Source organism: Rhopalosiphum maidis, chromosome 1, assembly GCF_003676215.2.
Source record: "Rhopalosiphum maidis isolate BTI-1 chromosome 1, ASM367621v3, whole genome shotgun sequence".
Taxonomy (NCBI): Eukaryota; Metazoa; Arthropoda; class Insecta; order Hemiptera; family Aphididae; genus Rhopalosiphum; species Rhopalosiphum maidis.
The window spans coordinates 36118181-36132222 of NC_040877.1; the positions used below are offsets into that span (position 1 = coordinate 36118181).

Below are 14042 nucleotides of genomic sequence, written 5' to 3' on the forward strand. Positions count from 1 at the left end.
AAAACTAAAAAAGTTGAGAACTGTATTACTGCAATATAATCTATTTAATACATATATATGTATATTAAAACATATAGATATTTTATTAGATATACATATTTAAATAGTAAGAACTTACGTTTTATGAACTTAATAACCGATTGTTACTGTATCTTACATTCAATTATATAGGTAAAAGGTACTATTTATTGAAACAAAACATTAGCTGGTACCTATATAGATTTTATTACTTATAGGGAAACATTTTTAGCGGTCATTGGATAAATCATAAATGCAATTGGTATGTGGAGATAAGCATTTATATCAATATATAATTGTCACTAATTTTTAACCATTTTCTCTAAAGCGTATATTATAGGTGATAACAACATTAAATTTAAATTTAACACAGTGTATATAAAATACAAGAACAGTTTTTATAGATTATGTATATTATATTGAATCTTATTGAAATTAGTTTCGTTTAAAAATCTTCAATATCAGTTTCCAAACCATTAAATGTTGGGTGATCCATTCCTAAGCAGCTAGTCACTGTTTCATCTTCCCCGTGTGGACAATCGTCTTGTAGATCGCATACCCATTGTCGTGGTATACAACTACGTGCATTATACGTATTAAAGTTATTCAAGCACTAAATAATAAATAAATTATACAATATAATTAAGAATAATTTGTTGATATTAGAATGTATATTATGATTATGTGTAAATAATATATTTTTGTTTTTACTCTAAATTCTGTATATCTATCACAGTGTGAACTCCAATTGTCGCACACACGTTCGTCAGATCCATCGGCACAGTCCTTAATCCCATCGCAGACTGCACGGAGACCTATGCATCCTGTTCCTTGCCAACATTTAAAATTATTTTTCGTTATACATGTTTGGTCTTCTCGAGCGTTGAATTCACCAAATCCGGGTCTTAGTCCACCATATGTTCGACCACAATTGAATTCATTTTCATCCCATCTGTTGTTTGGTATTATATTTTTATTTATATAAATTATGTAAGTTTTAAATATATTTACACATAATTTATTTATTTCACGAATAATGAAAATAAAATTGTATACATTTATTTCAAAACTATAAAAATAATTTTTTTACTTGCCCATCATCACAATCTACTCGTCCGTCACATAACCAAGAATTGGGTAAACAGACGGACATTCTTCGAGAACGACATCGAAACTCAAACTTTTTACAAGTGCCACGGTTATAATACCAATTGTCGTTATTGTTGTACAAACCAATGGAACTGTCTCCTTCATTTGTATTATCTACTGTATTGTAACAATTGTATTCGTCATCACCTTCTACAATGGTTGAAAAAAATAAAAACATAATATATAAATATTAAATTTATTTGGGTAGTAAAATATTATATGCTACGATATAATAAATACATATACTTCTTATAACTTACCAAGACAGTCTTTTTGGCTATCGCATAACCAACCCAGAGGTATACAGACATCAGAATTTCGACATGGATACCCGTTGTAAACCATTCCATCTGTGAAACATTTCACTGTATTTTTGATTATATCTGTGAACAAATTTATTAAATTTGAATGTATACAAATATTGATTATAGATTTGTTAATAAAATAAGTATTACCATCTCACTAATCAACAAACTATAAAATGTAAATATTTTTATTAAATTTAGTCAAGCAATGGTACCTGTATATCTTCCCCCCCTAGATGTCAGCCAACATCAAGACAGTAAGACACCAAGGATATAATACAATTTCCTAGCTCATTATTTTCTGAACACTTAATTCCACAAATCTACAATAAGTATGACCTCTCTCACTATACAACATATTATGAAAAATATATCCAATATATACATTCTCATCATTACTCTTAACAGTCTTAACCAATAACCCCCATTATTATTATTACAGAAGCACTAAATTAAGATCAAGCTACCAAAAATAATTGATTAAATCTCATATTGTAATTTATTTGTATATATGTAATACATTTTAAACAGTGTATCATAGTCTTAGTAATCTAACAATTACTTATAAATTGTAAGTATACTATTAATGTTTTATGTTTAATCGTATTTTTTGAAACTGTAGGTTTATAACTTAATATTAACCTTAGAAGCTTTAACACGTATTAAAAAAAGTATAGAATAAAGTATAAGAATAAGATAGTTATTAATTATTAGGTGTATAGATATGTTTCAATTTATAACTTAATTATTGTTTAATATATAAATACTTTTACATAGTTAACGTTTACGTGATATGTAAAGTATACAAATATATATATATGTAAATTAGTAGTTAAAAAAACTGAATTATTTTAAATTCGTTGTTTTTTATTATTTAAAAATTAATTATATGTATGACTATAAAATTATTCATATTTAAATAGGTCGTAATAAACTAATAACTAATAAATAATAAACTACATATTACACATTGGTATTTGGATTGGTAAGAAATTAATTGTTTTTTTAATATTTTCGTATAAGTATATTAGGAATAAATTAGTTTTTAGAAATATATATAGTTAATTTATTTATCAAATGATTTAAGTACAAACGATTCTCGGTTCATCGATCCCTTGAGAGATCGTCGAACTACAACATCTTTTTTTTCATAATATCCACTACTTGAATAACTAGATATATAAGTACTTCATTAAATTGCCAATTTAGAAACGATTACTAATACTATATTGTTTGCTAGCTATGGTATAGCTATTGTAAGTACCTACCTATTATTATAGATAGTTTAGTCATGTTTTTCAGAATTGGTGTTGAATCTTGATACATATATTAATTATTATTGTTATTTATAAAGTTCATTAACATTGCTGATTACTGTTGATAAATTGATACAATGATAATGTTATGAGTATTATGCACTTAAGCAGTAAATCTTTGATAGAAATAATTAATCGCTGCGTTATTATAAAAGTACCATAAAATTAATCTCATCTAGGCAATAATCTGTTTTCTCACACTACACCTATTATCTAAGTACTTATGTATATATTATTTTGTCCAATTAAAACAAAAATAATCATCGATCATTGTACATGCGCAAAATAACCAATTATATTTTAAAACAGTACATATAGGTGTACTATAATTTTAATTGTTTTTATTATAATGACTTTTATGGTACACCTATGTTACTATTTTGTAAATGGTACTGTTGGTACATCGCATATAATATGGTTTTATGCCTAGAGTCTTCAAACCTTTTTATTCGAGAGTCTTAAATCTTATTAAAAGCTCTTAGTAGACCAAAATAATATGAGGTGATTTATATTAATGAACATAAAAGTATAAAATACTCATAAGGTATTTTAGAAAACAATAACGTTTTTTAAATACATATTATAAATAATTTAAAGCCATTGCCTATAAAATAATATTTCTGGAAAAAAATTATAACTGTTAATCCTATTTTCAATTGTTATAATTTTTTTTCAGAGTTTAATGTATTTTATAGATCTATTAATATTAAACTTTTAGCAAGTAATTATTATTAGACAATATTTAAATTTTAGATAATCCGAGCACTACGTAGTGGACTAAAATTTAGTAGGATATCCTAATTGTACTATTTCAAAATTATTTTGTTTAAGAAGCAAAGAATAATGCTTCAATATATTCAATATTATGGTGTATACTGTTTTCTGTTAAAAAATCAAAACAAGTCTTTAGTTTTTACTTATTATTATTATTTTTTGTAAATTGGGAGGTATAAGCTATAAATCGAATTAATATTATTTTTAAAATTAACTGGAAAACGGGATCTCAAAAAACCAAAAAGTATAGCATTAAGTCACATTATTTTTTATAAGTGTTTGAAGATTGTAATATCTCAGTTCAAATTACTCGTGGAAAAATCAATTAATTCTTTATAGCAATGTAAATATGATAAAATATAAATTACAATATCGTTAGAAATATATTAAGCTGTTGACGTTTCCACTTAGAATTGTTTTTTGCATATTATATAATGGTTTAACGTCGAATTCAAATGTCAATCTACGTCCACTACAGTGACCAGCTACTCAACGACAAGATACACTCGAACCCTATACTATGAAAACTACAAAGTAACTACCGAACGGTACTTCAAGACTGAATTTTTGCTAGCCGGGTTCGTAATTTACTCGCAAACAGGGTGTATGCAGGGTGCATACATCCCTCTCACCAGCCGAAAACCACGTTTGCAGACGGGCGTCTTACCGTATGAGTCGCTGTGGGCGTGCTTGGCATCGATTTGGAACGAGGTGGCCGCAGTGTCCACATCAGTCGCGTCGGCGTACGTTCCGCCCCCACCGCTGCGTTCGTCCAACATGTCCGTCAGGTTGGCAGTACCGCGGGGATAGAGGCCACCGGTGTATATGAAAATAGCGTTTTCCGTTCGGTTTCCCTGCAGGTCGGCTTGGTGTTGCTGCATGACGGGAACGGCGGGCGAACGGCGGATCTTGACGGCCATCATCTGGTCGGGCGGCAGGTCGGCCAGCACGAGGTCGCTGACGGGGTACCGGAGCGCGTACCTGGCGTACGGGTACGCCGAGTACCGAACGCCGCCGACTTGCTTCGCAGCCGTGTCCCACGCGTCGCTCGCACCCGGCGGCCGCGGTTTCTTGTATAGCTGAAACACGTCCACGGTGATTGCGGCCGCAGCGTCCATCCCGGTTTCGGCTAAAGACGGCCGCAAACCGCGCAGCGTTACAGAGACGTGTTCCGCGGTGACCGATCGGTGCGGGTCCCGGCGGGACGGCTGTGCGCCGAACCGACGTTCCATGGACTCCTTGACCGCCAGAATGGTGTCCAGATCCGATTCCGGGACCACGAATGGCGTGGCCACCTCGAACCGACGACCGCCGTCGCACCCGAACCGCGCCACCTGGTCGCCGTCGACGAGCCGGGCGAACGTGCCCTCGTACACCCGGTCCGCGGCCAGGTCGCCGGCCACCATGTAATCGCCGCCACCGCCGCCGTATTTCTTACGCGCCGACGCCACCGATTTGAACATGACGCGACGCCGCTTGTCCGGGCCGTTTCTGAACAGGCAAACTCCGGACAGCCCTCGTCCCTCGGGCAGGCCCAGTCGGACGGCCACGCTGTCCAGGGTAACCGCGCCGAAGGTCACCGGTGTCGTCATCACCGCCACGGCCGCCGTCATCACCATCATCACCGTCATCGTATTCATCGCGACCGCTGCGGCGGAACGGCCGCGCACAACCATCGCGTTTGTCGTCGGTGCTCTGCCGATAGACATTATACAACAAAGTGCGCCACGCGAACATAGGCGGCGTATTATATACACGTCGGGCGCTTGACGTGTGCGCCGTATAACGCAATCTGTGCGCACAATGTGCGATGAGGATCGTCGTCGGCAATAATTTTATAATAGCGTCGTTCATTGTCATCGATCGATCAAGGTCGACGTCGTCGTGCGGCGCGCAATCCTCATCAGTCGAAACCTTTCGTCTCGCGCGCAGTCAAAGCCGTCAAACGGCGTTGTGTGTCTCGCGCGTTCGAATCTTTCGGCCCGTCATCGTATATTATGTACGCGCGTCACGACCGCCCGCGAGGTTCCGCGTGTACCCTCCCACCGCCATATCGTCATTCTACCCGTACGCCGCCGACACCGCACACAGGAGGACGTATTATTATTATACTTTTTTTTTTTCGTAGGATTTCGTTTTGTATTTTTTAACTTTATGATACGGATACACGTCGTGTTTACTGGGAACAATATTTTTTCGGTAAATCGTCCGCAAAAACACGACCGAAAAAAACGTTATACAATCATCACGCACTGTTTATATTATATTATTATATGATTCGACGCGTGCATGATAAACCGTACCAAATAATATCGTAATAGATTCTATATACATTGTATTATTATAATATTATATATATATATACTTCAAACAGTTCAAACAATAACAAGACGATACACTATAATGCCTCGCGTTCGGTTTACTATACTTCGTAGTTTATGTGCTTGAAAAACGTTACACTCGATAATGCGTGTTTACACATTATATTTTATACAAAATAATATATTTACTGCTGAAATATACCACTATTTTAGGTAGTATAGCCATATGGGTAATAGGTAGCAGAGACCTGTAGAATGATTATAGTTCGTATCGAAATTATAGGTATGATATACCATATAATAGTCGATGTAAAAATAATAAGATATGATCTATAGTGAAAAACGAGTGAAAACAAATTGTGTCATACGAATGATAAATTGTAATGATATCATTTGTATCATATCTAATATACGAAATTAATCTTTCTCGAAAAATTCTGAAATGCGCGTTTTGCTCTTGATTATTAATTAATGTGCAAAGAGTTATAAATCGTAAATTCGTAACGTATTAAATGGCGTTAAGTATAGGCAATATAGGTACATTGCCGTATAGGAAAGCATTTGTAATTGATGGTGTTGGTGGGGGGAGGGATGTAATAATTTTTATTTGTTTGTCTCCGTCGTGTTTTAATTTAAAGTTTATTAAACTAATTTTAAATGACACTAAACGAAATAACTGAAAGTAGTGAAACTGATCTTAATGTTTTTATAGTAATTAATCCCTGGCTAACTGCACGCTGATGTGGAATGATTGGAATGTGCAGTAATTAGTACAACTATCCAATTATAAAATGTAATAGTGTTTTTTTTTGCCAATTATGTATTATTTTCGTGGGCTTTTTTATTGACCGAATTAAATTAGGTGCCATTTTTAAGAATAAAAAATAAATAAAATATCTTATATCACTTTTCGTACTAATTAAAAGAATATATACAATATATTAGTCCACGTTACTAAGTTGATCACCTAAAATTTTGACAACAATTCATTTTTTTTGCTTATACGTAATTTTTGTGTAAGTAATTTTAATGCTAGTAATCAAGGTTTAACTTAGATAATAAATAAAATCAATATTCTTTATTTTTACATTGAATATCGCATGTTTGTTAAAAATGCATTTGAAAAACGCATGAACAAAAGACATATAGATCACAGTTTTCGTATTTAAAAAATGTAATAAAAACTCATCGTTCAATGTTATATTATTATTTATAATTTATAATTATACATGACCTATATAAATATACCTGTATACTGTACCTTATCTATGTCAAAGATATACGGTATACGGTTTAAAGTTTATACATAACGGAGATACTTGCAGGATAAGTACATATAAACATTATTAACACATGTTATTTGAGTTATTAAACCTATTCTCTATAAACCTCACGAATCACGAAATCTTCAGATCGTGTGGGCGTGTATCCGTATTATCGTTAAGACAATAGCTTCGAAATCACCGTATTTTGTTTAGTATTTTTATTATTATGAACCCAACGGGTCGTTTCATTGCACATTTTTATTTACACTTAGCTCATCGTAACGTAATAGAACGAAAAATATTTATTATTATTTACACAATTATATCTAAAACGTTCGTAAATGTTATTATGTGCGCGGCGCGATTACACGAGTCCGAGGGTATCTCGTACATAGACAGGCAGGCACACCACCACGGCACGCATATAGCTCTTGATCGGTTTCACTAGTGGTTGACGTGTGACGCCCTGATTTGTACGCAGTGAAAAAATGATCATAATTATACGATGTGACTTCAGTGTAATACCGTATACATTAACCGTAACCGTGTATTAAAATTTCATACTCGATTGTTTAACACGCAAAAAAACGAAATCGATCCAAATGTTTTGTCGGATTCGTTAGTCATTAGGACGCGACTATGGTATCGATGCCTGTAGAACAGCAACCGTGGCATTAAGCCGATTAAGGCCTTTTATTGCGGTTGTGTATGACCACAGTAAAACTAGGAGTCAAACATATGTTAAGCTCGACCGACTTTCGGAAAGATGGGCAAAAGGTATAAGAGGAGGGTTGTACTAAAACGTGTACTATATTTGTGTAAGGCAGGGTATAAGTTACCGATTTCGAGAACCAATGGCGTTCGAGTACATCGAACAATTTTGACTGGCGCTGGTCACCTACTCACGTTCCCGCGGTTGGTCCCGGACGAACGAGTGTGTTGGACGTAGGTTTGTCGTCCCGCGAAGACTATGACCTAACCTGACCGACTGGTGGTGACGCATGACTGCGATGGTTGCAAAGGACAACGTACGTACAGATTGGACAACGAACTTCATCGTAACCGGGCGTAAAGCATGGAAACGACGTCCAGGTATTATACGGATGGCAGTGGTTGTAGTGGCGCATATTCGGGTAAGCGACAGCAGAAGGACAAATCAGGCACTAATTAAGATAATAAATATGCCTGCCAAATTTTCAAGTAGGTCGAATTTTTTCAGAACTAAACCATAGTAAAAATAGTGAAATGTATAACTGTTTTAAAAGTTAGGTGTAGATTCCGTGAACATTATTCTATCATATTTGTACAAGTTTTAAAAATACCGTTAAAAAGACATAAAATTAGTTGGTTTTTTTTTTGAAAAAAAAACCGTCTTCAGGCCACAATGCGAGTATGATAAAATGAAATTGACTTATTTTTTTACATTTTTATATGCCTCTTTTGAACCAAGATCATAATCTTACAACTGTCAAGTAATTTCAACTACTATAAAGATTAAAAAAATATTTTATTTATAAAATATTTTTCAATAATAATTATTGTAGTATATTTATTACATTTTATTTGTTTACCGGCGCAGCATAAAATTTAGTCAGGCCAAAAGGAAAAAATAGAGCCACGGCGGCCCGGCCATACATATATACCCTGGTACTTGAGGCCCTGAGATACCTCAAATGGCATTATTTTACTATGAATATGAAAGAATAAGGTAGATTGAAAATAATTTACATAGTTAAAATAAAAAATGGATAATTTTTATTTAGATAACTTATTTTAATATTTCCCGATTCTAGTTGTTGTTAATTTTTTTTATCGGATTCAGTTTTAACCGAATGATATGTATAAATAATAAATTTATTTTTACAATATAATATTAATAGCATGAAAATGTGCGTGAAAACATGATGATTCGATTTAAGGACCATAAATGGCATCAATTATTTAAGATTTCGTTCTAAATTCTCAACGAATGTAAGAATAAAATAATGACTACCATTTACCCGCATATTATTTTTGTACCTATTTTCTACTGCGATATTTTTAATTTAAAACAGTAAGCTAAATCTTAATAATATATTACTGTAAACTGCAGTGATATCAATATATCATATATACACAATAAATAATAATATATTTCAGCATAAACATATTTTATTATAACAAACAATACCTTAGGTATACCTTATTTTACATGTATATAGTTAATTATACATATTTAGCTGTGCATTATGTTTTTGATTGAAAACTTGATTGGTCATTTGTCATCTCTATACATTGTATATGCGTGTGTATGTTATATATTGTGCATGTAGTATATCTGCATGGTTCATATTATAATATGTTGTCTGGGTGTACTGTTCACATTATATAAAAGCGTGAATAAAATGTACTATTATTGAAATGCCATGCCGATTCGGTTGCACATCCGGTTAATGCCAGCACTTGCTGGACGAGCACTTGCCACACGAACACTTTCTACACGAGCACCGTTTCTGCGATGACGAATTATTGCTACTGCAACGGCATCCCGACGACGAGTATCCTACAGTAGAATCCGTAGTCAGCGTTGGCGTCGCACCGGTGTCGTCGTACACGGTGCAAGTGGTGCTACCGCTGGGCTTTGCGATCGGACCGACCACCAGTGGCGAACAGGATGGCGTTTCGGTCTGGTAGCCAACGTCTGCGTAACTGGGCAGCGTTACTACAGGTCCGGCATCGTCCACGGGTTGCAGGGCGTCGTCCTCGAGTGCCAGCAGTGCGTCGGCTTCCGTTGCCAGCGCGGTTACGTCGTCCGCGAACCGCGACTTGCATGTCTTCAGCTCGACGATGGCCTTGTCCAGCGCATAGAGGCCCTCCTCGTTGACGTCCGAAACGGTCCGTGGTGGTGGCAATGCGTCTCTTGGCATGGCGACCTGCCCGAATGCCAAACGTCCTTCGCGCACGTCACCCCGGCACCGATTGGCCTCGGCCTGCGCCAGCATCAGCGACACGGGATCCACCGCAATGGCCGTGGGTGGGCCACAGCACCCGTTTCCGGTCAGATCCGCTGCTGGTTCGTCTATGCCGTTCGGGCCGGGCGTGTCTTGGAATACCGGAGTTCCGGCGAGCGGTGAAGCTGCCCCACACGTGGTTTCCGGGAAAAACGCGCCACCTCGTTCACCGAACAGAGGCAGTGCCGCATCCACGCCACCACCATTGCAGCTCTCTACTTGAGCCTGATTTGCGGCCATCGAGGCCGGCATCACCTGCGGATACAGAATACTATTTTTTGAAATTATTTTAGAGGCACTGAAGATGTTATAACGATAGTAACATTAAATAAATTATTCGAATTTGTCTAAATTTCTTATAATTAATAATCGCAAAATCGTCGATGCTGAAACGTCCGAAGACTAAAAGTTTTTTGAGTATCATCTCTAGCGGGAAGAATTAACTTTATCGTCAACATCTTAACCTGTTATGGGTTTTAAAGCTTTAAATATATAACATTAAAGCTGATAAAAAAATGCAAGTATTTAAAGAATTTTTTTTAAAATTATTTTTCATTAAGATTTAATGTTCAATGATAATTTAGTTTGATTTAACCTTGATGCACTGGATTAATAAATAATTAGTTTTAAACTTCTTAATATTTGTAACTTATATCATAATATATACGTGATATACTGCATGAAATTCAGCTCTAAAATATATGATAAAGAAATAAAGTAAATAATTAGTTTTTTTTCATAAGCAATAATTATAATAATAATAATAATTCTCTACATATTATCCTAAAAAACGTATTCATGTTATTTAAAAGTAATTTAATTCTAAATAAGGAGAGTTGTGTATTAGCATTTATTGATATTTTAATTTCTTTTAATATAGAAAAATAAATAAGCTTTGGATTAAGTCTTGAAAGGTATTATTTAATGAATATTTATATATATTTGTGTGTGCGTGCGTATGTATGTATATACTATTGAGTATTGACAGTTAACTTCATCCATATACATCATATACTGTAGTACTGCACACTTACCCGTGTGTTTACACAAGTGCATGCATTTTTTATTGGTGTGTATTCTTGAGCACCCGGTATTTTAGTACAGATGACACGTTGACCAGGTTTAGGAATTAATATTTTTGGTGTTCTAATCTAAAGATCAAATATATGTTTGTATTAGATTAGGTACTTAGACTTACTTATTTTGAACTTAAAAATAATAATATTTACCAATGTAGGTTGGCAGTTGCAAAGTTCTTGACCAATTACAGCTCCATGGCCGGTACTCAACCACGTAGAGCATACCACCAGGATTAGAAACCACCAGAATTTCATGTTTCTGTTTTTGTACAACATTTATGATAAGGAAACGTCTGAAAATAAATTTGAAAACATACTTGTATAAATTGTGTTTTATATTTTTCGTTAAACGCCAATTATAACAAGTTGGTAAATAAAAAGAAATAGTAATCAAGGAAAAATGTTTAAATACGTGATATATTTTTTAAAAAAATCAATAAATTATTTTTGAATCAAAACAAAATTGAAGTTTATTAGGATTTATGTTATTATAAACACAAAACGACTAAACAATAATAATTTGAGTCCAAACAATAACAAATGATCTTTCGGAAATCCTTGGTCACACTTATAACCTTATATATAGAAATGTATATATGGGTGTATTATATGATTTATATGTTATTATTATATTACAATAGTCGACTATACTCTTTAATAATTTTTTGACAACGAAATTGCGTGAAAATGGTTCATGTTTACAGTTCTATAGAAATGTCTATTATGGCATTTTTTACTTTACAGGTAATAATTGATATTTATTAAAATTCATAATTATTAAACATTAAAGTTTATACTCGTAAATTCTATACTTATAAGATACATTTTGGTCATTAGTATAAATGTATAATTTAAATTTAAAATAAATATATTACTGTTATTATAGATTATGGATGCATCATCTTCGGGATTGGTAAGTTTATATATTATATATACTTACATAACAATTATTACAGTTACAGACTTTTTTAACTTATAAACTTGTTTAATTACTATTCTGGTATGGGGAAATTTAGAATAATAAATACAAAATACTATTTTATAATACTATTATTAAGTTTGACTTCTGCTGTATCCAAACAAAATGTTATGAAAAAAAATCGATTAAAATATATTGAATATGTTATATTTATATTAAATATAATTACTTTATAGATCAATATTTTAAAGTGTGAAAAAATGTAAAAAAAAAATTAAGCATAAATTTATTATATATAAGTTTATTCATCCGTAAACTCCTCATAATTGTATCTCGTTTGAATATAAAAATACGTGTTTCACGGTGCATATTATTTTTTTACTAAAAATGATCTCAAGGACCATATAAGTATGTATAATATATTAATATGCCTATATTGTATTATATTACTGCAAAGAAAAATACTATAGATAACTTAAACGTGCATATGTTTGTTCATATTTACATGATAATAATTATTAAATTATCCTATAATGTATTTTCTTCAATAAAAAATAAAAATTAAAATTAATTCCAACCTGTATCCGGTGATTTTATTTTTTTTTTAGTATTTTTGTCCGATGTGTGGTTTTTCAAAATATAACTCTTACAATTCCCCAGGTCCAACGTGTTCCTGTATGAACACTATGGACTATCAAAATTATCAGGTATCAATAATCTTAATTTAGTAATATTTTTAATTATTATTTGCCAAGCCTACAATAATATTTATCATTTTCCAGAATTCGGTTTGTCCCACAAATATCCCATATCCTTATTGTAGTACTCAAAATACTGATACAACCAGTCCGTCAACATCGGGGCAACCGACTGGCAATATCGTTGGTTCTTCTTGTGATTGCGGTAGATTTCCGTATGACATTCAAGTTCCGCCTAATGTTCAACCACTACCGGCAAAGTATACTGAATTATTTTAATAATAAATTACACATTGTCACTGAAAAAAGTATAAACTATTATCTGATGTCTAATGAGTAATGGTCAATTTGCTCCTACAATATAGATTGTCTTATCCGTATGTTTCTGACGATCCATCCGGACCATGTCAACAAACATTAAAAAATTTTGGATATCAGTTACAAGTACCCGTACCCACCGGACGTGTCCATAACTATGGTTCTATTAGTGGAATTATTGACAAAACATATAAAAAGTGCTCTCCGTGTCCTTGCAAATTGGTGAGACTGGATAAATAATAATTATAATTTATAATCACATGATAATGATTTAGGTATTTAAATACTTTTATAATAGTATTAACATGTATCAAATAATTTTGTTTCAGCCATATTGAAACGATAAACGATGATTAATAAGAAAAATATTAACTGCAATACCTAGGTATGAGAGGGATTGGGAATCCACCATGCAATTAAGCTTCAGCGGTTATCAGTTAGTATAGATCTTAAAAGAGACCAATTTTAAAATAAAAAAAATTTGTAAAATATAATTATATTTTATTTTTGTGGTTAAAAGTATTTATTTATAAAGTTAAGTACTTTTGTTTTATTTAGTTAAGTTAGTACTTGCATAACCCTTTTACTATTCTAGTTTCCTAATAAATTGAAGATAATAGATCCATCAGAATAATAACAAATTGTTCAACAAATAGTAACTAGTTTCGAATAATTAATGTTTGAATATTATAATTAATAAGTACCTAATAACAATCAAATAATATAAAAATCAATAATTTATTTTTTTATATTTTTTGCTGTATTTATTATATGATACTTAAACTGAACTTATAAACTTCTAATGTAATACATGGTTTTGTTGTAGATCTAAGAATATATAAATTTAATTTTTATATTGTGAATAATAATATATTTTGTGATAATTATTA

The 14042-nt window shown here is 32.9% G+C and overlaps 3 protein-coding genes across 3 annotated transcripts; 1 reads left to right on the plus strand and 2 right to left on the minus strand.

Annotated features, from left to right (window-relative positions):
* Positions 1 to 164: 164 nt before the first annotated feature.
* Positions 165 to 5373, minus strand: LOC113548401. Its single transcript, XM_026949264.1, has 5 exons — positions 4230 to 5373; positions 1428 to 1550; positions 1113 to 1317; positions 730 to 970; positions 165 to 631 (listed from the first exon to the last, which is right to left on the minus strand). Exons 1-5 carry the CDS (start codon positions 5269 to 5271, stop codon positions 464 to 466), a joined length of 1779 nt encoding a protein of 592 aa, XP_026805065.1. The 5' UTR covers positions 5272 to 5373; the 3' UTR covers positions 165 to 463.
* A 4204-nt stretch (positions 5374 to 9577) lies between these two features.
* LOC113560809 lies at positions 9578 to 11493 on the minus strand. Its single transcript, XM_026966898.1, has 3 exons — positions 11368 to 11493; positions 11173 to 11289; positions 9578 to 10393 (listed from the first exon to the last, which is right to left on the minus strand). Exons 1-3 carry the CDS (start codon positions 11491 to 11493, stop codon positions 9578 to 9580), a joined length of 1059 nt encoding a protein of 352 aa, XP_026822699.1.
* Positions 11494 to 11904: 411 nt separating this feature from the next.
* Positions 11905 to 13612, plus strand: LOC113550096. Its single transcript, XM_026951734.1, has 6 exons — positions 11905 to 11961; positions 12104 to 12130; positions 12745 to 12843; positions 12919 to 13094; positions 13200 to 13374; positions 13482 to 13612. Exons 1-6 carry the CDS (start codon positions 11905 to 11907, stop codon positions 13488 to 13490), a joined length of 543 nt encoding a protein of 180 aa, XP_026807535.1. The 3' UTR covers positions 13491 to 13612.
* Positions 13613 to 14042: the final 430 nt, after the last annotated feature.

Excerpts from the sequence above, each read along its gene's own strand:
- LOC113548401 (XM_026949264.1), bottom strand. The coding sequence starts at position 5,271 with ATGTCTATCGGCAGAGCACCGACGACAAACGCGATGGTTGTGCGCGGC. Across the intron at positions 1,551-4,229 it reads CGCCCACAGCGACTCATACG|ATATAATCAAAAATACAGTG; the intron begins GTAAGACGCCCG and ends ATTTGTTCACAG. Across the intron at positions 632-729 it reads ATAGATATACAGAATTTAGA|TGCTTGAATAACTTTAATAC; the intron begins GTAAAAACAAAA and ends TTTATTATTTAG.
- LOC113560809 (XM_026966898.1), bottom strand. The coding sequence starts at position 11,493 with ATGTTGTACAAAAACAGAAACATGAAATTCTGGTGGTTTCTAATCCTG. Across the intron at positions 11,290-11,367 it reads GCAACTGCCAACCTACATTG|ATTAGAACACCAAAAATATT; the intron begins GTAAATATTATT and ends TTTGATCTTTAG. Across the intron at positions 10,394-11,172 it reads GCACTTGTGTAAACACACGG|GTGATGCCGGCCTCGATGGC; the intron begins GTAAGTGTGCAG and ends CTGTATCCGCAG.
- LOC113550096 (XM_026951734.1), top strand. The coding sequence starts at position 11,905 with ATGGTTCATGTTTACAGTTCTATAGAAATGTCTATTATGGCATTTTTT. Across the intron at positions 12,844-12,918 it reads TGGACTATCAAAATTATCAG|AATTCGGTTTGTCCCACAAA; the intron begins GTATCAATAATC and ends ATCATTTTCCAG. Across the intron at positions 13,095-13,199 it reads GTTCAACCACTACCGGCAAA|ATTGTCTTATCCGTATGTTT; the intron begins GTATACTGAATT and ends CCTACAATATAG.